Consider the following 25,427-nt stretch of genomic DNA (forward strand, 5'->3'; position numbering starts at 1 on the left):
TGTTTCTTGCTTTTGTGTTGGGAAAGTAGCAATTTTGATTTTCTGCGTAGTTTATTTCACAAAGATTAGAATACAGGGGCACATTGTGGGTTTTGCAGTTAGTGTACACCTTCAAGGTATAGGTAGGTTCACCATGGATAAACTTCTTGGTATTGTATGTTGATTCACACATGACAATTACCACACTTTAAGTGTACCACAATCCTATTCTGACCCCATAAGGAAGCTGCATCAGAAGGTGTTCTTGTAGTGTTTGAATGGACCAATTAGTAGCTAAGGTTTTTACCTTTCCTAAAGTAAAAGAGTGGTTTGAGAAGCCAATGGATTGAATTAATGGGCAATATTTTCTAACAATTTTTGTGATGGAATTACTTTGTGTACAGAAGGTAATGACACACACTGATCTGTCCATATTTTTCTTCTCTCTGGGGGCCAAGAGAAATTGGCCTGGGGCAATACTATGCCCATTTGAGAGAACGCCTTAGGACTCTGAAAGGGTAGCCCCTAGTCTTACGTTTTTAAGCCAAAAGATGGGCCTCGTGAAAGTAGTCCTATTTAAATTTACAATTGCGGCAAGTGCGCATAAATTAGCCAAAGAGGAAGCAATCTTTTGAGGCCTTTAGATGGAAGATACAGTACTGTAACAATGTGTTGCAAGCAGTTGTGATACAGACTAATTGCAAGCGCAACTTCATATACTGCAATTGTAAGATCAAATCAATTGAGCCTTTACTGAAATGAGAGGTGAACTTCAAGTCAGTGGATGATCAGTTTAGCTGATTCAAAACTCAGAAAGCATGGTCTGATCACCAGTCCATGTGACAAAGATGTTGTCTATGTATCGTTTCCATAGACGAATGAAGCTATAGAAAAGATTGGTGTTAATATCATAGTTGCATTTCTTCTCAAAGTCAACATACAGAATGGCAAAATTGGGGCCAACATAAAATTCAAGGGGAAACCATCGGTCCCGGGTGTCTTTCCCATGGCCAACTCATCAATGGTAGCACTAACTTCCTGTACGGTTAACAGGCATCTAGTATCATTCTTTCCTCCTGATTTACGCATGTAATGGATATCACTCCTAGACATTCTTGTACATTAAGAGTATTCCCCATGCTTGGGGCTGCATATGCTGCCTCATAAAAGCATGTAAATACAAATTAATGTCTGGTTGGGAGTGAATTATTTCCCCTGTAGCAGTTCTCAATGCGCAAAAGGGTATCCTCTCATGGTCGGGCCTCAATAGCCGTGCTAGTAATTGCCCGGCAATGTCCCTATCTTCATGTTGCCTGGCTCCATACTCCTTATAGTGGATCCCTGACAATCTCTTAGACTGTGGTAGTGTTGTCATGAATCTGTCAGAGCCTATGTACAATGGGTGTCTGCAATAGATTGTATCTCTAACCATTTTATCTTATATTCAAACTCTAGAATTTCCCAATTTAGAGTCATCTCAAATCCATATTTAGTTTTTAAACACATGCCTGAGATGATTACTTTAAAGCAATCCCATTTATTTGCAGGGTCCATAGAGGTGGCTTCATTTTTTTGACAAATAATAGTTAATGTGTTCCCCCACAGTAGTTTAAAAGGTAGCATCTAGTAATGCTTGACGGGTCATTCACCACGTAGGGACCACCAGAAGCCTAGCAAAGAGGCTTTTATTTATTCCTACCAATAGGGGATTTCCGAAGTCAATACGACTTACTATCAGAGGTTGAACTAGAGTTTTCCTTGCTTGTAGTGGGAACCACTGAAACACTTTTTAACCCCTTAACCGCGGGGGTAATTACTCTCCTGTGTGGGGAGGGGGGGGTCCGCGCGCCGCGGTGCTCATGACGAGCCCAGCTCGTCATGAGGCAGAGTGCAGCTGTGCTCATGCCGAGCTGGGCTCGTAATGACTCCACCCACTCCTGTAGAACGTCCGCACAGGTGTGGAATTCACCGCACGAGGAGTGGCGTGGCCGTTATGACGAGCCCAGCTCAACATGAGCACAGCTCCACTGTGCCTCATGACGAGCTGGGCTCGTCATCAGCAGGCAAGGGGTTAAGCATGCGTATGAGCCAAAACAGGTTACGGAGATGCTTTTAACATGCTCACTCATTGAGAGATTATCATCTAAGAGGACTCTTAGGTTCTTTACATGCTTTTTTGGAGTAAGTGGTTTACCCAGCTCTGATGGACACCAGTATGCCGACCAGACTGAGTGGATTTTTCCAAATAAAAGGATCTCGATTTTATTCGTGTTAAGCTGCAGAAAGTTTACGTCATCCACAAGACCATTTTTAACATACAATCCTTGAATTTAATTTTTTTAAGAGTCAAGTAAGGATCCATAGTATTGACCAATTGCGTTTCGTCGAAATAGGAGATGGTTTTCAAAGTCACATAACCTTATGAGTTTTGCCAGGGGAGTCACAAACATTGAAAAGAGTGGGTCTCAGGCTCGAACCCTGGGGCACCCCTTTGTCCAAGACCATGAGTTTTGATGAGAGGTTGCCCAACTAAACGGAATGGGTGTGCTCAGACAGAATGTTCTTCCATTTCAAGGCTTTACCAGTGATACAAATCTCCCCTAGTCTTTGCACTTGGATTAAATGGGAGATGGCATCAAATGCCGCTGATGGGTCCAGGAGAACCAGCATAGCTGAGGTTCCCTGCTCTAAGGCGAGTTTGATGAAATAAGTGACCTTTATTAATGCTGATTCTGTGCTATGAAATGCACGGAAGCCTGATTGCGAGGGATCCAGCAGGCGGTTGGTTTCGAGGTAGGACACTAGTTGATGATTCATTAGAGACTTAAAAAATTTTGCTATAAAGGGGAGTAGGGATATGGGTCTATAGTTTAACATATCCAAAGGGTTTGCCTTAGGTTTTTCAAGTAGGGGTTTAATGCATGCTATCTTCCATTTATGTGGAATAGTGGCTGACTGTAGACAGAGATTACATAAGTCTGTGATTGAGGTAAGCAGAATAGGGGTCAGGGTGGCAATCACATCAAAGTGGGGGGGGGGGAATGTGTCCGATGGGGAAGTGGTTTTATAGAGTTTAGTCGGGCCAGTGTTTGATCAACTGTAACAGGATTTAAAAATTCAAGGATGGAAACTTGAGAATTAATCTTGACTTCCTGAGATTCCAGAGTAATAGGTATTGTGCTGTTTGCAAGAGAATGTAGATATTGTCAATTTTTTGTTCAAAGTGCTAAGCGAGATTATCGCAATGTGGTTGGGATATGGGTATTATGGGATTGCAGCTGCTAGGATTTGTGAGTTCCTCAAGGATTTTAAAGAGATCTTTGGAAGAGTTTTTTGCAGAGTTGATTCTCTCGCCTATGTGAGTTCTTCTAGCAATATTACAATATTTTAGATATTTCCTTAGGGCTATTTTGTAGTCGAGTCTCCCCTCCTCTGCTTTAGATTTTCTCCATTTACGTTCCAATTTCCTAACTGCTGACTTCTCCATTTTTAGAAATCCAAAGTACCAGGGGGCAGATGGTTTTTCCTTTTAATTTTTGATAGCAATGGTGTCTAAGACCTTTATAAACGAGTCTTCAAAGGGTTTTAGTGCAAAATTGGTGTCTTCATAGTCCGATATGATAGAAGGAGTAAAGGCAGGGAGAAAGGTGTGGGGGGGGGGGGGGGACTTTCTCCAGGGTCTCGTAAGTTTCATGGCCTGATGAGGGGCACACTTAGGTTTCTGTACGTCTAGGAGGAAATTTATAGAGAAGTGGTCGGTCCACGCCTGTGCGACTGGAGTGTCCACTACTAGGTTGGTAGCATCTGTAAATGTTAGGTCAAGAGTGTGCCCAGCTAAGTGTGTGGGACCTGATACCATTTCATGGGAGACCCAGTGATTCCATGTCTGCTAAGAGACGAATGGAATCCGGGTCAGCTTGATTATCAATATGATAATCGAAATCCCCCAGGAGCAGAAAAGTATCCGCTTCTATGATGTGTGGTGCTAGCCTTTCCATGAGCTTCGCATTGAAATCTTTCTTTTTATCCGGTGGGCGATAGACCAGTGCTCCCTTCCAGGATAGGTTGGTGGAGGCTTTTAATTAATATCATTGTTATCTCACAAATCGCCTCCTACACGAAGGACATGAGCATCGGGCCTGCCACCAAACTGGACCACCTAGCTTAAGGGCCCATCAATGGCAGAAACCATGAAGGATCCATCTAGTAGTGCAAACAAAACACTCTTGAAATCACAGGCCTGGCCTCTGTTCTGAATGAACACAGATATTCAGATCTTCACGCTGGTCTCTAAAAGGCCTGACCGTTTCTCCACAGCGTTAAGATCTTTTGACATTTAGGGCAGTGCACATTTAAACCTCCATAAACAAGATTTCTTCAACAGCTAATGAAGTGTAGTGTGCATTTTTGCAGGTGTTGGAGATCATAGGGGTACCCAGGCTCCATGATTTCCCTGGAAGGGTAGGCAAAATATGGAAGAATTATGTTCTTTAAAAATAGGATAAAGGGCTTCGCAAGAAAGTGTGCATTTTTAAAAAATGCCATCAGTTGTACTGAGCTAAATTTGCCCTTTGTTCAGCTTATGCTAAATCAACGAGTGGAAATAGGAAAAAATATATTCTAATATAGATATTAGCGTTGGTTAAAGAAGTGGATTTTGAATGCCTGTTTTCACTAAAGCCCATGAAAAAGAGGCGTTGAAGCCTTGATACGCGTCGACATGAGGATCTCATATGGCACATGAGAGGCAAGCTGCAGTTAGGCTAGAAGACGCCTGCGGGGTGCTGTTGAGTGTTCTTTCAATGCTGGGGCAGATTGTTGAATAATATATATCTATCAAGCACAATTTTTATAATTTTTGAAGTGATGGTCAATATTGCCGATATTTTCAACTTCTACCTATGTGTAATTTGTTAGGGAAAGAAGGATAAAACGAATTGATGGACCCACAAAATTATACACTTCTGAAAACTAGCCATTTCCGGTAATGTGTTGCCCTCCAGATTACTTACAATGCTAGGTGATTTTGAGAGATTTATTTTCAACATGTGTTTTCGTGCACATTGATTTTCAATTGTAAGCCTCGAATATACAGAAATTCGATTTACAATACCACATATTTTATTACCCTGCGTTAGGACACGTGATAAAAATGGTGTCCCACATGCGCGAGTGTACGCATACCTCAAAAGGTGCAGGGTTTCCCTTACCTGCCTATAAGATATATATATATATATATTCTTACATACAATTTGCAAAGCCTGAGGATTTTCAAACACCATTTCCCACATTTTACACCCACAACATCCAATCCTTAGTAAGAATAAGGCTTAATTCCTTAAGGAGCTGGAAAATGGTTTAGCTCAACAGGTGTCAATCAAGGTTTCTCCTTTGTAGCCAGTAACAAATTGACGCATTGCTACAGAGTCCACTCCCCAATAACTCCTCCGCATAGGTGAATTCATCATTACATTCAATCATGTTGCTAGAAAGGCACAACAACAGGCAAAGAAAATCAAGACATCTTAGAATTGAGATACCTCAAAATACTGTTGTTAAATAGCATTTTTCTAAAATGTGTAATAAATACACATACAGCACATTAATGCATCATTTAAGAAACACTGTTCTAAACACAATAACAAATGTAATTCACACATTAGAGTTTATTATTCACCTGAGATGTATTTTTCCAGGAATGTATCACCATTAATAATAATTATAATTATCTGAAGTGTCACTAATGAGACTGGCTATTCCCAGTTAAAATTGTGAGGGTCATGTCAGCCTTTTTCTGGACATGTGTCTATACTACAATCCTGCACATCAGGAAAGTGAAAACCTGTTCTTATGAAAAGGTGCATTGTGCACATCCAAGTGCCTGGAACAGAGTAAACTTGGAAAGATCAGCTATGTACATTTATTCATGAAAACAATTTTATTGCACAAATTAAATTAAATAATTAACTTAATCATATTTTTGTTGTTCTGTTCTACAGTGCAACAGACCTCTTCAATAGCTTCATGTAGGCGCATGGGCCGAATTCATTTATCCATGGCCTACCTACTTACACAAAATGTTTCTCAAATGTAATCATACCAGAACCTTAGTAGTCAAACTGTGATGTACCAATCACTTTTACTTTAATATTTAAAGTGCTTTCTATTTATTTACATTTTAAAACGTAATTGCATTTTCTTGAACTAAAACAACTACGAATTAAGTCACTAGCCATGATTTTTTCAAAAATTGTAAAGCACAGTTTAAATGTAGGAGCCTTCATAACTGCCAACAACTACATATAAAATTAGGTCAACACTGGGGTAGGATACCACTTATTTAAAAATAATTTTGACAACATTTTAGATACAATTGCACATATCCTCTGGCATTAGGGCTGTACTATAAGTGAGCAACTCAGTCAGTCAAAACGTTTCTGAAATCAACATGGAGCAATGTGGCTTCCAGAAACAGCGTAAAGACAAGCGGGGTTCTTGGGTGATGGCTTCGCTCCCAGCAATCTCTGTCGGAACAGAAGGAACCCATGTAGCCTGGGCCGCATCGCTACTCTTGAATGATGTTCGGTTTGAAGTCCGGCTGGATGATTTCAGCAAGTTCCCGTGCGTAGAGATCGTATCTTCCTGTCATCTGCAAAGGGAGAGTCAAAGAAGTTCCTGACACTTGGGTTTAGATCACCTGCCTCCTTCTAACACCCAACTAAATATCTTCCGTTCTAGTCGAACAAACACTGGACTCCTACCCACCACCACAAATCTATCCGCTCCTTGAACCTGCTGGAGCCCTGGCCGCCAACCCTAAATATCCCCCATTATATCCTTGAGTCTTTCCTTTCTTATGTCTCACTAGTCTTCTTTATGTTCTAAGGAGGTCCATTGCCTGTTGGCTCCAAGAGACTACCATATATCCCTTTGGCCTTTGGGAAGTAGCCTCCTTGACACCATCGGCTTTAGTACTGCTTCCTTGTAACTCTGTTTGAGTCAGTCAATCATTTGTTAGCTGCAAACTAACCAGTTGGTTAAACCTTTTTAAATCCAGGACAACAGTACTGAATACCTCTGCCATAGCAATGTGAATCCCTCCTCCAATTTTTAAACATCTATCCTTTCCTGTGGAAATGTGTTAATATTTTTGCTCCTGTGTGTCATCTGCAGCCACTTCTCCTACTGTGGCACCGATTAGAACAGTTTTCCTTTATTGTGATTTGCAATATACTACGCTTTGTAGTTTTAGTGACTAGCCTACGTCTGAGGAACACTCTGAAACCCACTAAATTTAAGAAATACTTGCTGGAGACCTGCCCACACCATTCTTGGTCATTCGTACCCTACATATCATCTCTGGCCTCACACCTGCCTTTAGAGACCCAACGATACCTACCCGCATTCCTATCTCACCCCCTTTCAACCACGCCATTCATTATAGCAAATTCCTAACCCCTGCCCCACCACCTCCTTGCTTTTCTTTTTTGAAGTTCTACCCATCTCAATAACGTTTACAACTAAGTCAGGTGCTTCCATCGTTCCCCAAGAATTGTATACATTCCAGTGACAAGATTGAGATTTGATAAAAACATAAAAATATTTGAGTTGTAGCCATCTAAGAATTTATGTCCAAAAAAAAGCACATGCATGTCGTGCCTTCCCCTTAATTACCACAGGAGCCAGAGAGTAGGATTTAACACGTCTTTATTCGTTCGTGTCCTGCTCATAACTAACTTCCCATTCCCGGTTTCCTGCTCCTCCCTTTCCTGCTCCTCCCACGAGTCTATCCCCAAACACTAGACTGCTGTACACGACATGACATCTCCCCCTTTCTTAACAAAATAGTCATCTTCAACATGTTCGTAGTTTCTTGACAGTCCACACAGGTCTGCGGGAGTCCGTATGGGTCATAGACACATTGCCGTTCCAGGCTTAGACTCAGTCAGCTTCTCAGGCGCTGGCAAGGTATAGTCTATTGGGGGCACTGCTTTGCTCGAGCTGCTGTCGGCTGCCTCAACAAGAATATCCTTGACTGCAGGAGTGTGCCTTTGAAAGTACGAGGTATTGTGTGTGATCTTCTGGTTCTCAGATTTGTTGCGGGTTTCAATCGTCTTCCGGGTTATCCACTCATTTACGGATTCTGACGCGATCGTGGCTGCTTTGTGTGAGATGACAGTTAGTGGCTCAGCTCGATAGCGGCACTCTGTCTTTCTTGGTAGTTCTCGTTCGACTGATGCTCGATCTCCTTCAGGAGCGGACGGTGTTCTGGTTCTCTTCCGAGCATCTGTACGAGATCTTACTTCCTTCTGTCTCTTCCAGTCGGGGGCAGCACTGTCCTCTTGTTCCGAGTTGTGCATACCAGTCAGCAGGGCACTGTCTGACATAGGTGACCCGGTTTGGTCTCGGGACTCATTGGTTGACCCTGTTTGTCTCTCCCACTCCCACTCGCATTCGGGACTGGTGGACTCTTTGATCATCCGGGCAGGTGTATGCTTCTTTCTTATCCACCCATTTTGCCCTCCTTGTTGAGTGGCAGGGTAGTTCTTTCTCACCCGATGGGTGCTGTCCCGTATATCTGGTTTCCTTCTGCCAGCGCGTTGAGTCAGCCTCGCGGACCCCTTCAGGGGTGCCGGCATGTTCTTTACATCTTGAGATATCCGTGACTGACATGACGTGTTGTATTGTGGGGTGATCAAATGTTTCGTTGCTCTGGACAGGGAGAATGTTCTCCGATTTTATTGTATATTTTGGTGATTGGTGCCATGAGTGTTGTAAAGACCTTGACTCAGTTGATCAAGATGACCGTACAGACACGTTTTCTGAATTGGAGGAGCCTTTTGCTGGTTTCCTCTGAGAACGTTTCTTTGAGAGTGTTTTGACTGATACATTTCTTGAGCTGGTGGTCTGTGAAGACATGCTCCTGGAGTCAAAGTCATCTGTAAGATATATTTGTGAGTGTAAATTTTGAGGTGTCTTTTGTGTTGTTGCTGTGAATGGGTTATTTGCTAGCCACGCATTTATTCCTTTGGTTTGGTCGTGGAGTATTTGGTCACCGTCTCTCTCACATGACATTGATTGTCTGTCCCCAGTTTTCTCATTGTCGTGGATGTCTTTAGTGCACATGCTAGTCCCTTTCCGGTGTCTGAGTGGCTTACCACGCCTCATGTGATTTGTTTCTTCTTCTCGTTTGTTATGTGTACTAACGGCAGTGACACTTGTGTGACGTGTCTTCCTGCTTGGTGCTTCTTTAGGAGTGTCTATAGCATTTGATGGGCAGTGGGTTGCTCGAGTGCGCTCGTATGCCGGTGTCCAGAGTTGGCGTGACTTGTCCACTCGTTTGTGTTTGGTCCTTTCCACATATCCATTGAGCAGACTGTCATCGGTCTCTTTTGTGTGGTCTGTCCCACTTGAGGCTTCATCCGAATCGTTTGTGGTGTCTGTTGAATGATTCAATGAAGACGTATCAGTGAGACTGTCGTAACCATCCTTCACTGCCTTTCGTATGGTTAACTCAGGGTGTTTCACGTCACTTGGTTTCTTCTGTTGTCTTGTCTCTATTCTGTCTTCGCTCTCCCTCTTTCTGGTTTTGTTTGTTTCTTGGGCTTTCTCTAGAGACATGATAGGCGTCTCCATTCTTTTATCTTCATGACTTGCATTCGGGTGCAATTCTTTTGCCGATTGTCTTGCTTTAACCCGCTCTCCAACATCAGCCCTCCTGATGATTTCTTTTAGCGAGAACTGCCCTTGAAGGATCTTGCGTTTTGTTTCAGGTTTTGAGCAGCCTTCAATCACCCGGAGTCGAACTGCTTCCTTGTCTGTAAATGTATTGAAATGGCAGTGGTGCACTAGGCTTTGTAGCCTAGTTATGAAGTTTGGTAATGATTCTCCGGCTTCCTGCCGGGCCGCGTTGAAAGCGATGCGTTCACGATCCACGTCGTCCTTTGTGTTGAAATCAGCGCGTAGCGTCTCTTTGAGTTTCCCATATGTCCCTGTGTCTTTTGCTGAAAATGTTCTGATTAGGCGTCGGCCTTCCTGACCTATAAGCTGAAGTAGCAACAGTAGACGTTTTCCATCCCTTCGCTCGCCGGTTGTTTCAAAGAAGTCATCCAATGATCTCAGCCACCTGTTCCATTGGTGACCCAGACTCGGATTGTTGATTTGCGTCACTGGGGGTGGTATTTCAATGCAGGGTTTGGATGTATGTGTTTTTTCTCTCACCGACATGATGGTGAAATGTATAACAATGTCACAGGACTGTTCCCTTTTCTTCCTGCTTTCTTTGCTGATCCCCCCCCTTCGGCCGCTAGTCTTTGTGTGGTCGTTTCCTTTGGTGTTGGTAAACTCGCTGCGCTCGAGTGACTATTGTATGTAATCTGCCGGCTAACCCCTGGCGCGACTGGCTTGGTATGTTTCAGGGAGTTAGGCTTGGATCTCCTGAGGTCAGATGGTCACCCTTCAGCTCCACTATGCGTGACTCGTGGCTCTGCAGGTTTCCGCTTTTGCTTCTTCTACCTTTAGTTATTTGTCTTCACGTGGTTCTGAGATTTACTTTGGTGTTTGCCTCTGCTCGTGCTTGTTCTGTTCGGGGTCCGTATTTGCTTGTGTTTGTTGTATTCGAGGTTTGTGCTTGCTGTGTTTACCGTTGCCTTGACTTGCGCTTGTCGCTAAAGTCGCTTCGATTCATCATACTTTGCATGTGTTCGTTTGCTTGTTCAGCCTCTGGTGTTGACTTGTGCTTGTTGTTTGTACTCGTGCTTGTTGTTTGTTCACCTTATTATTTATTGCATTTATCAGTGCTTGTATATCTTGTGTGTCAATGCTTGTTTCCACGTTTCTTTTCAGTGCTCATTTCCCAAGCTCCGCTTGCATACTTTGCATGTGTTCGTTTGCTTGTTCAGCCTCTTGTATTGACTTGTGCTTGTTGTTTGTACTCGTGCTTGTTGTTTGTTCACCTCATTATTTATTGCATTTATCATTGCTTGTATATCCTGTGTGTCAATGCTTGTTTCCAAGTTTCTTTTCAGTGCTCATTTCCCAAGCTCCGCTTGCCTGACTTAAAGATGGCCGACACCAAAACTCTTATGGAGTCCTATGGGTGGCGCCTGACTCTAATATGGCCGCCGTTTGGGACATAAATAGTTTCTTTCATAATCAAAGCTTCATTCTCAAAATTTCATTTGCTTTACTCCCTTGAGCATTGGGCAGCCGTTAATGTATTTTGCACAGACATTCAGGCGTGTGAGGACTCACCCTCTTGTTGCTGCTCATGGCTGGCTGTCCTCACGCGTTCTCCTCGGCTGTGGTGCTGATTCGCGCCGGTTTTCTTAATGTCAACTCCTGCAGTGTGAAAAACACCGTTTGGCAGGGCGGGCACAGTTTCTTTGAAACAGCGCTGATCCTCGCGCTTTGGGCAGCATACGCGCGCGCTGCGAGAGGTGATCCTGGTATCGAGCCCCCGCATGCTACGCCGACACAGGCTGCAGGCTCACCGTGTTCGCTGGCTGTTTCTCCCGAACTAGGGACACTCCGGTGCCCCTCAAACAGTGCAGGCAGCTCCTTTCTTTTTAGTTACCAGCCATTGGATTCTGGGGGCAGCATTCAGGCACGGCGTGTGGAGCATTCCGTTTTCGTGCTCCTCACACGCTGCGCCGACACAGGCTGCAGGCTCTTTGTTTTCCTGGCCGTTCACGGACGGCAGGGGTCTTAGGCAATGTGGGCTTCAATACCTATCCCACCCTCGTCGCCATTGTCGTGCCTTCCCCTTAATTACCACAGGAGCCAGAGAGTAGGATTAAACACGTCTTTATTCGTTCGTGTCCTGCTCATAACTAACTTCCCATTCCCGGTTTCCTGCTCCTCCCTTTCCTGCTCCTCCCACGAGTCTATCCCCAAACACTAGACTGCTGTACACGACAATGCAGTGATGAAAATACCCGGGCAACTGCTGCAGAAGACCCTTTAGGTAGTCTTGTTACATCCTGTGCAATGATTGCTGTGTGTAATTGTTACACACAAAGCCATATTTGCCACACCCTAAGTTAAATTTACTGACTATATCACTGATTTTTTTTTTATTTGCTTCCCATTTTTTGGCCGACAAAGAAATCATCAGCACATAACCAAAAAAAGACAATTGTGCCAGAATAATTAGTAGAAACAGAGGGATCCCTGACATTGAGGGAGAGGGCAGTTTGGATCTATTTTCTGACGCTTGTAGGAGAGGAATGCAAGGAGAGAAATTGCGACCACGAGTAGATCCAAAATTCTTTTTACTCAAACAACCCTCCAGAGATGTCTGATGGTGATATTAAGATTGTAGAGTTTGTTGAAAGTATAACTGGGAGTGAACTAACAGGAGTGAGTTACTTCCCTTGGGGAAAACTCTATTGCAGTAGATACGTCTGAAGTAGGAAGTTTCAGGAACAGACTGGTATTTAGGAAACAATTGTATAGCAACAGTGAGGGTGCCTGAGCCGTTCCCGCAACTTTGCAATCAGAACGTATAGCTAATGGTGACGGACAACATTTCCTTGCCAAATACATGTGAAGCTATCAGTTTCCTTTGCCTTCCTTGCAATCCAAATTCGCTGCACCAGTGAGAGAACTATGAAATTGTTAAATCTTTTAAATGTAAGCTTTCGGCAGGAGCCACCTCCAGGTAGGAGGGGTGATAGGGTGTTAGCCATCAGAAAGGCCGTAACCAGAAGAGGTATCTCTTTCTTCTCATAGATTCGTCCTTGTACATTCATCACCTTCTAAAAGATTCCCAAAGCAGTTGCAATCCGCCCCAAATATGGCCAGAAGAAGAAATAATGCTGCTAACCAAATCCAGGAAGTGCGGCAGTGCTGTTTGACCACTTTGGGTCTACTGTTGTGTCATGAAACCCAGACAGCAATGTTTTGCAAAGTGACCATGAAAGGGGACAGATGTCTAGGAACGGTATGCCCATCTGAAGAGTCTAAGTGGCTGTGCACCCCTTGGTTGAATATACAACTCTGTCTTTCAACTCATAATAAGTCTTGATGTACCCAATGATGTACCTCAAGATGCCCAGTGTTCTCTTTCTGAGGACCAGCAAACACCTCAAACATCTGATAGTCCAACTGGAAGTCCATTATCCTCAACACACAGAAACTCAGATCACTGCTGTGTTCAAGTCAATAACATGCCTTGTACTTCTCTAAATGATAAGAAGGGGGTTAGAAAAGCAGCTGATGAAGCTTTTGAAGTGGATGGAATCCAAGTGCTGCCTGCAGGCTAACCTCGTACTTTAAAAACACAAGGAACAATTGTTCGACACACAAGATTTCCATGCTACTGTGCTTGCAACCTGAGATGATGTAAACAAGGTATATGGTTAGTAAGTAGATATGCATGGGCTTCATGACGGCAGGCGTTAAGAACGTCAAATCCAGAGGGAAATTCCATGCTAGCATCACGAGGAGCCTCTTTGGGAACTTTTTCAATACTACTTTACCAACTGAACAGCTGTATGAATGAAAAAGTAATAAATCAGCTTAAAGATTCTCATGTTTTAAAGAACAGGGGTCCTAAGGATTCATAATATGACAAGAAGATAACAATATAGACTACAATCAGTGCTATATTTTTGAAAAAACGCCCAGCCGGACGTAAGTTTATTCATAGGATAATGTAGAGTCGTGTTGGCCCAAGGAGAGGCCAAGGTTAGTAGCAAGATAGGGTACAGTCCTGTACCTATCCCGAAAAGTTTAGAAGAGATAAACCAGGAAGAGGGAGATAGAACAAGGAAGAAGTTTTTCAGGCAAGCGAAAAGTTTTTGAGCCAGAAGGTGACTTGTAGTTACAGTAAATGCAGTTACAACAAATTCACCCTGCAGTGTCAACAATTTCAAACATACATATTAAGTCATATGCTACACTGCATATTGCGTCGACGTTTCGATCCCTAAGGGCTCATAATACAATGGGATCATCATCAGGACAATTTTACAGTTAGTGCCTGCAGCAAATTAAGAAAGCCTGGCGCTACTAATAGCAGTCGCCTTGGGTTGGGATAATTCTTCTCACCGGAGGGAAGGTATTTCCACCCGGTTCGCAACATCAATTGCTGGCCACAACGTCGACGCAATATGCAGTGTAGCATATGACTTAATATGTATGTTTGAAATTGTTGACACTGCAGGGTGAATTTGTTGTAACTGCATTTACTGTAACTACAAGTCACCTTCTGGCTCAAAAACTTTTCGCTTGCCTGAAAAACTTCTTCCTTGTTCTATCTCCCTCTTCCTGGTTTATCTCTTCTAAACTTTTCGGGATAGGTACAGGACTGTACCCTATCTTGCTACTAACCTTGGCCTCTCCTTGGGCCAACACGACTCTACATTATCCTATGAATAAACTTACGTCCGGCTGGGCGTTTTTTCAAAAATATAGCACTGATTGTAGTCTATATTGTTATCTTCTTGTCATATTATGAATCCTTAGGACCCCTGTTCTTTAAAACAAGTTAAGTAACCCACGGTCCGAAGGTCCCCTACTGGGTTCCCTTGTGTCCAAAAACGTAAAGATTCTCATGAGCACAAAGTGTATCCTCTTCTCGGGCCCCAAGTCAGCCAAAGGTAACCGGGGTGCAACTGTTGTGTACCCCTGGTTTCTTGGTGCCACATTACCATTGCACTCAAACTGAATGAGCAAGAACTCTCTTAGCAAGTAACTCTCTCAGGGTAGTGAGGTTCAACAATCAAGGCTTACTCCTGGAAGCGATGTGGCGCTAAGCTCAAAACAAGTCTAAACTTTGGATAACAGTTAATATCCTGAATGTCCAGTCCGCTGTTAAATTTCATGAAGGAAAGGAATTTGATGGCTAGATAAATGATAGGATGATTATTTGCATTGCCTGCACACCAAAAATATACCCAACATGGGGCTCTGGAGCTAATGTTCTCCTATGGCGAGGGGTGGGTCTTTGGATCGCCTCTTATCTTTTCTAAGGCATTTCGGGTCCTTAAGACAAAATGGGGTGTTGATTTTGGGACACAAGTATGGATACTAGCACCCAGACTCTACATGCCTCAGATCGCCTGTGGCACCCAAGGATGCTAATGAGTTAAAGGTGTCACCACTAAAATAGGCTAGGACTTCTCCTTAAAACACAAGAAAAGTACAGCTACAAATACCAGACAAAAATCTCCATCACTAACTATTGGTTTTATGCCCCACAGAATGAACCGGCGTACCAAGCAGACAGGCAGAACCTAGAAGGGAGGGGACTGATGGGGAACCTATAAAGAAAGCGTAAGCCCCCAGGACGGATTGGCCCTACGGCACATACAATTCATATATGGTACCAAGCGCAGGCCCGATTAAAATGCGTAGGAACTATCACACAAATGACACCACTGTGGGACTCACAAAGGCTGGGCTGCCTTTGCAGGACTAAAGGGTTCCAAAACTGGGACAATATTGGTCTTTCTGTAGTGGGGGCTGTGGTTGAGTTTGTACACTTGCAAGCCCAATACGGTACGGCGCAGACTGAGAAGTTTAGATACTTCCAAATCCGATACGCGATTCAGACAACCGTACCACTGGGCACTTCCCTACATGAGGCCACCCCATTGAAGGATAGAGCATGACGAGCATGGCGACATTGTTGACATACCGTAAACTTGTCAACAATTTGCCAGACCCGACATCCAACCTGACACAGATCTGGTCCCCGGATGTGGGCGACTTTGATGAGTCAGAATGGCAGGAAGCCCTGTCCTCACCCCTTGAGACGGCTATACCCTCTAGTTTCCGGCTGGTCCAACTCAAAGTGCTGCACCGCACGTACCACACTAGAACAACATTCTATGTAATCGGGACAGCCCAACACAGATACTGCCTGCGCAAATGTGGGGAGGAGGGTACATTTTATCACACTATCTGGGACTGTTCACACATTGCGGCATACTGGGCCAAGGTAATGCGCACTATCTCCCAGACAATAGAAATCTCGCTCTTACCAGAGCCGAGGCGTTGCCTGTTGAATGTGTGGGAGCCGAATGACCTCAATCACCAAGAACAAGATTGGGCTATGCTTGGTATGACGATGGCGAAACACAATATTGCTATCTTGTGGGGGTCAGAAGTGCTGCCTACGCTCCAAAAATAGTGCAGGGATATGGACGAGGCGAAGGTAGCAGAAAAAGCGTTTTTTATCTATCGTGGATGTCCTCGAAATTGGGAAAAGGTACAGGGGTCCTGGAACAAATTTAGGGGATACATCTGTGACCCACCAGAAATTGACACAAAGGGTGTTTCTCCGTAGGGGGGCCGTACTGTCGTGGGGGGTTGCGGTAGGGGGTCATGTATATGGGTTTGTTTGTATAATCTGTGGGTATGACAAGATGTAGCGTAGTCTTATTGATCTGATGTGATTACAGCCAGTAATGAATCTTTGATTAATGTAATTTTGCCCTGATTTTCAAATCAATAAAAATACTATTAAAAAAATCTCCATCACTGAAATAACAAGCATTTCCAATGCAATAGGTCTCACATTTACATGATTTCCAGCTATTGGCATTGTAAATGACAATGCCTATTATTTTTGTTTTTTAAAACATAAATAAAAGGCATTATCATTTACAGTGCCAATAGCTTAAATTTGCGTAAATGCGAGACCTTTTGCATTGTAAATGCGCGCTTAAGTATAAAACTGAACTGCAGTGCCGCTTCAAGGACACAACGCTCGGTTTCTTTCTTTTTTACTTTAACACTGAGCACGGTGTCCTTGAAGCGGTGGCGACGTGCTCAGTTTTAAAGTAAAAAAAAGAAAATCAGAAACGCGGTGTCTCTGAAGCAGGCACAGCTCTCACCATGAAATTTAAAAAAATAAAAAATAAACAGAGCTCGGGGTCCCAGAAGTGGAAACCGCCCTCAACATGAAAGTTACATATAAACAAATAAATAACTGAGCGTGGTGTCCCTAAAGCAGGTGCCGTGCTCAGGATACAAATACAAAAAAAAAAGGTATCCGCTATTGTCCCCATAAACAAAATAGATAAAGCCCACAGTGTAATGTGCGAAGTAAAAGGTCCAGTCGTTATGGGCAGTAACAAATGGCGACAAGGCGGTAACAAGGAGGGACTAACAAGCCTCATAATGAATCGGAAGCCAGCATTTACCAAGGGCAATGACACCAGCCAATGAAAAACATGGGAGGAGAGTGGGCGAGGCTAACAAAGCATGCTCTACTACTGCATGCCTCGCAGAGCGAGCAGTGCATGCGCGCTGCCGCTAGGCTCGACCTAAAAAGCATATGTTGCAGAAACCCGGGGCTGAATGAAGATGTCACATTAAACAAGAGCCACTTAGTAGCAATGTTAACGTTAAAAAATATATTTCTCAGCTTCTCATTGTCATTCTGTATTCATGGGGACAATCAAAGATGTACCCATCAAGTGCTGAAAGCGTAGAGATTGTGTTTAATTTGAAGATGCTTTTAAAATCCCCAACTGTGAATAGCCTTTTTGTATTCTTATTGACCCCACTGTTATACTTGTGTGACCGCTAGTTTGTAGGATCTTCTGTACTACCAAGATGAAGATGCAACCCGTTTTTTAGGCCCTGGAAGAGGGCAGTATATACAGGGTGTCAAACACTGCAGCTCCTGGGATAACGCACTGTGTAATACAGGTAACACTGCTGCCCTTTGGGTTACCCCACTGTCTAATACAGCTAACACCGCTGCCACCTGGGATACCTCACTGTGTAATGCAGCGAACACAGCTGCCACCTGGAATACCACACAGCGTAATACAGTTAAGGCTGCTGACACCAGTGATACATTATCAGCTCAAACCTCTGTCACCTTGGCTTCCCGCTGTACATTATGACTTTTGCCTGAAGTGCAGCTAAACTGCTGTGCATTAACTCCCAAATCGGACATCACTTGTTACATTAACTCTAACAGCTAAGAGCTTAGTAACCCAGAGACATCCCAGCTGAGTACTACTTATAAAGCCTTTCTAACTTTTGGAAACTCTGTACCCTTAACAAACATTTAATCTGTAGCACCAGGCACCCCTTTGGGCACTCAACAAAAACCATAAAACCCTGTCTTATGGGCGTAAATTATGTCAATATACGTTGCAACAGATAAGTCTCATATCAGTGATCACTGTTGCACTCCCCTATCCACTATAGTTTTTTCAGGGGTATCTTACTGCAATACGTCCTATACCTTAAAAAATGTTTTAAAAAAATATATTGGCCAACGTCTCTTGACTGTCACAGAGCAAAACAGGATGTCTGAAACCTTAATCCACACAGTGCATCCACCAAAAGAAATTGGAAATGTTCAAAAAGAATTTTTGCAAAAAATGTGTGGCGAAAAGAATGACATCTCACGGGAACACCACCCTCGGGGTAACTGGCGAGTGCTCACCAGACTGGGCCCCTTTTCTCATCACTGGTCGTCATTCAGTTCGAAAAAAGAAAGAAACAAGAATGTGTCCAAACAAAAACCAACCAAGAAGTGAAAAGTGTGCAGTAGCAGAAACGGTAACTCTGCTCGTGACAAAAAAGTGATTAAAATCGGACGTATTGCAGTAAGATACCCCTGATAAAACGATAGTGGATAGGGGAGTGCAACAGTGATCACTGATATGAGACTTATCTGTTGCAAGGCATACTGACATAATTTACGCCCATAACACAGGGTTTTGTGGTTTTTGATGATTTATGAGTGGAGGGCAACCCTGTTCTTTGTTTTCACTCTGGTCTCCTTTTTGGGATAGACCCCTTTGGGCACTGCAAGCAAATTAAATGCGCCCACTCACTCTATGTGCCTGTGTCTGACAACAGAAGCCGCTCTCTCGCAATACTACCTTATCTGGCACTAGCATTTAGCATCCTTCACTTTGCATCTCACCAACACGTTCACTTGTTACCGCGCAAACCGCAACATACCCACATCATTACATAGTGAAATGTTACTGCTTTTTCCTACCTCTCTCATGAAACTTGTGTAAACTAAGGGGAACAAACACGAATAACCTCTAAACCCTGCGCTCTTCACACCCCCAGCGAGGCAACAGCACGTGCCGCACCAGCCAGAGCAATGCAGGATGCAGCCTTTAATAAGAAATTAATACTTCTGCTTCAATTGGGTTGAAGTCCTTGCAACGTTATACAACCAGAGCGCGGGAAAGGGAGTGCCTGCTGTACACGGTAGAGTGTGCATTAGTTATATAGGGGGTGTAAAGCTGACCTTCTTATCGAATTAATATGCTCATCTGTTCAACTATTAATTGTATTAAGGAAACGCATCCTAACACTCGATGCCCTATGGCCAGACGCGGGAAGACAGGACTGCTGCTTTGCCACTAAGGCGCGTTCTTGCGTCACTGCCTGATGCTCGCTCCTAGCTGCTCTTGCGTAGATCACCTGCGTGACGTATATGACGTGTCTTGTGTAACTGTCCATCTCGTTAGTGAGGTAGCGTGTACCACTGTGTATGATGTACCTGCGCTACATTAATAAGAGACTGATGTTTGAGGTAGCTGGAAGTGCCAGGCAGCGATGGACTGAACCTTCACAATGCACTCTGGGTCAAACTTCTAGAAGACAACTAACCTCTCTGGTCGGCTCACACTATGTGCTAACGTGTGATCTCGTTTCCAGACGTGCAGGCCAATGTAGATGTGTTACGCTGTAATTTTATCTGTAGAACCCTTAGTCTGAGTGTCATTGGTTAGCTGTAAATGGTTGTACTTTTAGCTGCCAGTGACAGTCTTACTTGTGAACATGAAGTTCATGGCCGTGCACTGGCACAAGCAGTACAGCGGCCTTTCATTTGAAATTACAATAAACGGCAGCACCCCAGCCGCACAGTCCCATTAAAATTTCTTCACTCTAAGAGTATCCCTGCTTCTGGCAGAACACGAGCCGCAAAAAGCCAAGGTCCACTCACCCGAAGGAGAAGACTGTCTCCCCATCCCTCGCAGCCACGGGCTCGCTCTCCCCCCGCAGATTTGGGCTAGAGACAGGGCACAAGTCGTAAAAAAAGAAGTGGGGGGACGTCACAACAGGAAGTGACGTCACGAAAGGTGCCGAGCTCCCCGTCCCAGAGAGGCCTAAGAGTTAAGTCCAACTGTTTGGCAGGGGGGATGGTGTCCCCCCTGTAAAATAAGTGGGGGGATGCCGTCCACCCGCGTGGTACCCCGACTCGAGCCCTGTTGAACCACTATCAGGAGGAAGAACAGTAACGGGACAGTTTCATTGTTTGTAAAGTACTGGGTCAGAAGTGAGTGCTACGGGCTCCAGGATCTGTAGCGCTGATGAGGATCCAGGGGGGAGGGCAGGGCCTGACATCACTGTGGGAGGGGAACTCCAGCCCGGACTGCGCTGCCTGCATTGAAGGCAACAGGGTTGAGTTCTGTTTACATCGCGAGGGAGAGGGAAGGAAGAGCAATCTTCGCGGAAAATGTATAGCGCTTTAAACAAGCCCGGACTGGCGCGTGCAACGCAGCGTGACAAAGCTTCTGATAAGAAACTTCGTCACAACAGCGTAATGCAGGCAAGCCAGTCCGGGAGGGCCGGCCCAATAAGACAAAGGGCAGCAACATAGATAGCTCATTTCCAATGGCAGGCCACCGTTTAGCATAAACGGTGACGCCAGCCAATGGAAATGAGGGAAGGGGCTTAAAGCCCTTTTCCAAAAGTACTCCTTAGCAATAAATCTCGCAGAGCGAGCTGCGCATCTCTAGGCGAGACCTAAAAACAGTTACCAAAACCAGGGTTTTTTAATATATTGACTTTTGAGGTCCCCCTCATCACTACTAGAAGCCACAGACCCAGCCTAAACAATTTCCAGGATTTGAACCACATGATACAGGAAGAAGTATACACCAATCAAATAACATAATTAATGATGTGTATTTCATTCAGACAAAAATATAAAAAAAATCTAAATTTTAATTTTAAAGGAAAGTTTGCTTTTCAAAACTTGGTTTTATTTCTAAAGCTAAGCTATTATGAGGTTCTAGCATATCACTTTGTCTTTTTTGCTCCTAATACATACCTGCCTTCTTGTCTGCACATACCAGATGAGGCCACCATTTGTTCAGATTAGAGTTGGTTTGCTGTATCTATGCTGCTCCCGCAAATAAAGCTAAGGATACCAACTTAATTTTTATCCTCCAATTTCAAATTCCTTCAAATTTACAAAACTTTAAAATAATTTCAATTTAGGTTTTTATGTATATATACTTTTTTAGTTCACTAATATTATTTAATTTTCTAAACAGTAACCGATCATTGGCATCCAGTGAGGGGATATAGTGAAGTCACTGGAGTTCAGAGTCCATTTGCCAGCATGGACACTGGTGGGCAGTGGCTGCCTAGGTTCCAGTCCGCATTCGGTGTCCACTTTAGTGATGGTGAAGAGGTAGAGAGTAGTAGCTCAGAAACTGCTGGCTGTAGTCAGGATTTTCCAGTGGTGAAGGCACCCATGAGAACAGTGACACCCACAACAGTTAGTGCAGGTTCCAGGGGCTACTTCACCGGAGATTCATCAGCAATGTCCCCTGAAACCGTGGCAGCTAGATGGATAATTACAAAAGGTTTTGATATCAAGGTGGTCTCTTCCAGTAGGTGAGATTGGACCCCATTCCTGGGGTTGAAGTTCAGATTTCTCCAAACCGGAGACGGTGACAAAGAAGGCAAGTGCACATCACATCTAGGATTGAGGATGATGCAGGTGCTCTCTTCTTGATGAAGGTGAAGGCGTAGTTCCTCAACGAAGGCATGTTGTGCTTGTCCTGTGCAGCTGGCTTGGATGACATTATGGCTCTTGGGCATTCTCAGTGCCTCAAAATGTCCCCAACACAAGTCCTTCCAGTCAGCTGAGCTTTGTTTCTCTTCTGCAGATCAGGTCTCTTCTCCTGCTGGGCCAGTCCAGCTGCAAGGACACTCTCTGCAGGCTTCCCACCTTAGACCAAGTCCGGAGGGAGAACGGCTACCCGAGCAAAGTCTCACTCCAGACCCTTCAGTGGTCTTCTCTCTTGCTGCTGGTGCACACGACTTCTTAGGTGACCAGTAGCAACACTGAACAAAGTAATGTCTGAATACTTATCCTCTCGTGGTAGACCGGTTTGATCAATCAGGGTGGCTCTACCTACTGAATAACCAGATGTTATGTTATGTTATGTTAGTGCTATTTGTATTGCGCACGGCTGCTCCAGCGAAGGAGCGTCCCGGCGCACCGACAAGGTGGCGAACACAACACAACAGGAAAACAGAAAATATTATTAAAAATGGGGGAATTGAGGTTTTAACATAGCTCAGAAAATAGATGAGTTTTAGCGGCCTTGCGGAAAGAAAGCAAGTCGCCAAGGGTCCGGAGTTTCAAGGGGAGAGCGTTCCAAAGTGCGGCTGCCCGCACCCTAAAAGAGCGACCCCCCGCCCGAGTGAGTTTGAACCGAGGGGCTACCGCTAATTCTTGGTCCAGCGACCGCAAAGTGTGGCCCGGGATATAAGGGGACAAGAGTTGGCGCAGTAAGGGAGGCGATAGGCCCTTCAGAATCTTGAAAGCAATGCACAGTACTTTAAAGTGGATAAGCTGCCTTACGGGTAACCAATGCAAGGCACGCACAGTTGGACCGGCCGAGCAGAACCTAGGGAGACCTACGATTGCTCTGGCCGCTGCGTTCTGCACTCTTTGAAGTCGGGTTAGCTCGGCCTGGTTTAACCCTATAAAAAGGGAGCTGGCATAGTCCAGTCGAGCCAAAACTGTTGCTTGTACCACCAGTTGACGAGTTGCGGCATCAAAATATTTAAGGGCAGGTCGCAGATTGGGCAAGATGCCAAAGCAGCACGCCGCCGTCCTTTTGGGGTGGCCAACAAAGTTGAGGGAAGGGTCCAGCCAAACACCAAGATTTTTGATCTCCGCAACCGGAGTGGGGGTCGGCCCCAATTCAGGGGGCCACCAAGCATCTCCCCATAGGTCAGTCCGCTTCCCAAAGACCATCACCTCCGTTTTTTTGGCGTTAAGTTGGAGACAGTTGGACGTCATCCCTAACCATGGAGAATTCTTCTTTGTGCTGTTGGAGCCCTAACGTATATGCTTCCTGCTCTTCTATCCCTCATTATACCAGTTTAGGGTGGATGTTGATGGCTCTGTCTGGAGAGCCATATCACAGGAGGTGCTGGTAACAGACAGGAAAGGGGTAGAGCTGGCCGGGTAAACTGATATCGAAGGGCATGGGCTACCTATTTCTATCTCCCTTCCCACTGGCACATCTGGGAGAGGGGGGGGGGGCAAGGCTGTGCTTGTGTGGACATGCAGCTCCAAAATTGCTGAAACACACAAAAAGTCTAATTGACTCTCCTGCTCACCAGTCTATTCGGCAAAACAAACAAAGCACTGCATCAATGCGTTTACCAATCATGCATGTCAAAGATATGAAGGAGGACAAACACTCAAGAGTGGTCGACTGAAGAGAACTTTACAAAGGGGAGTGGTAGGCAGTTCCCGCAAATGAAGATATCCGCCCAACTTGGGGCTCAACGTGTAAGAGAGCACTTCCGGAGTGACTGGAAGAAACAAAATAACAGATGTTTCCTCATCCTGGGTGGACTTTGATTGTAAATTATGCACTTAGAATTGTTATCGCCTGTGTGTAGTTTTGTTTCAGGATTTATAACTGGTAATGTCCTGAAGCGGTCTCAAGATGCCATGAAATAAAGAGAATGAATGAATGATAATGCAAACATACCTTGAAGTTCCACTTGTCACTGACTTGCCGACAAAGGTTCAAGTCCAGCTCGGTCACCAAAAGTCCATCGCTGGTGCGGGAAAGGCCTGGGGTCCTGCTGCCATCAGGTGCTGACACGTAACTGGAGCCGTAGAAGTGGCCAAAGTCATGGTGGGCTTAAAAAGACAATCAAAGGTAAACATCTGAATATTTAATTGTGGATTTATCACTCTTGCACTATTCTGCTGAACCTCACAGGCATGCCAAAGTATTTTATCTAGGCTCACAAAGCCTATCCTATACAAGCTGGCAGCCTTACAGAGAGTGAGAAGTCCAATCACAAGATATTTTAACAATTCATTGAGTAGCTCGGGAAATGAAGCACTATAGTACAACACAATATGTAATATTTCAGTCTTTTGCAAAACGCTGTTCACAAGGAAATGTTAAGCAAAGTGATCTCATAAAACGTGCTGGCAAAGCATGGGCATAAATGTGGTTCTTGCACATCTCTAACTACGGAAACTTAAAAGGATCATAGATTTCAGATTAATTAACTTTTGGAAAAAAGGGCAATATACTTTTAAAAAAACTGAGTGGATTTTGAATTTTGTGGATACCTTTTTTAATATTATGGGGATTGTGAAGGAATACCCAAATTGATTTGTCATTTTTTTAATGTAAGACTTGGTAGCATTCTAAACCAGTGCATAGACATCAAATGGGGCTATACATTGTAGGAAGTAATTATGAATTATTTCAACAAGGCCTGAGCCAAATTTTAATTAGCACCAAGGAAAATATGCTGAATTTTTCATTGGCCAGCAGAGGCTTGTTTGCGCAGAAATGGTCTTGCTGAGAGACATTTTCTACCCAAATCAGCCTCCTGCCAGTATATTGGGAATTTTTTGAAAGCAAAGAGATAACTTGATAGAAAAAAGTGATGTAAATTCCAGAAGGCCAGACTCCATCTGGAGCAGGCCGAGACTCAATTTTCTCTATTTTTGCAGAATCATTGACATGTCTGCCTTTGGCGCAGATGTCGTCTGTCCTTATCTTTCCAATAACCTGTGGAAGTGTCAAGTCATTCAGACAATGACATCGATAAGACACTTAATGCGCAGACAATGATCTTGTTAGAACACCTGAAGCGACATCAGTCTGGGACATGTGCCTTGTTTTCTCTATTTCAAGGACAGATAATAACAACAGCATGAACAGTGTACTCTGAATTGATGTGTTTTTACCTTATTTGTTTATAAAAATGGGTATTAGGCTAGCATATTAATCCACACAGGTCAAGTCAAATATTCCTAAGGTTATGACAGACATTAAAATCTCAGATAAGATATAGTATAAAAGGTTCCCCAATTGACCATTTGGAAGGAGAGGTCCCGGATTATTGTGCAAGATACTGCCAGAAGATCTTCAGACTGTAGTGATGCTACCGCTTCTACACAGAAAAGAAGATACAGAGCCAGGTCTGGGAGGATGGAAACTAAAGCTGATGTGTTTTCCTTATCAAGGAAACACTTGCTCCCAACTGCTGGTAACTACAGCGTTTTGCTGTAAACAGGTATGCTATGCGTTGATTCTCCCTAAGAAACTCGAAATGCAAGTTACAGTATTCCATGCTTTCTCAGTGTAGCGCACAGATGTAGGTTTTGGGATGTTAGGTTGCTAAATAAAATTTTAACAAAGGTAAAAATCTTCATTTTATTC

General features: G+C 44.1%; 1 protein-coding gene across 2 annotated transcripts in view; it reads right to left on the reverse strand.

Moving 5' to 3' along the window:
- Nucleotides 1-5,625: 5,625 nt before the first annotated feature.
- Nucleotides 5,626-25,427, reverse strand: part of UPB1 (beta-ureidopropionase 1) — an 88,732-nt gene continuing 68,930 nt past the window's right edge. For both annotated transcript variants that reach the window (XM_086942796.1, XM_086942797.1), the window contains 2 exons: nt 23,727-23,881; nt 5,626-6,628 (listed from right to left, as the gene is read on the reverse strand). In XM_086942796.1, coding sequence (XP_086798922.1) covers nt 6,545-6,628; nt 23,727-23,881 — 239 coding nt within the window. In that variant the 3' untranslated portion in view covers nt 5,626-6,544. The remainder of the gene's footprint in view (nt 6,629-23,726; nt 23,882-25,427) is intronic.

The sequence above is a fragment of the Lissotriton vulgaris genome, chromosome 11, assembly GCF_964263255.1.
Source record: "Lissotriton vulgaris chromosome 11, aLisVul1.2, whole genome shotgun sequence".
NCBI classification, from domain to species: Eukaryota; Metazoa; Chordata; class Amphibia; order Caudata; family Salamandridae; genus Lissotriton; species Lissotriton vulgaris.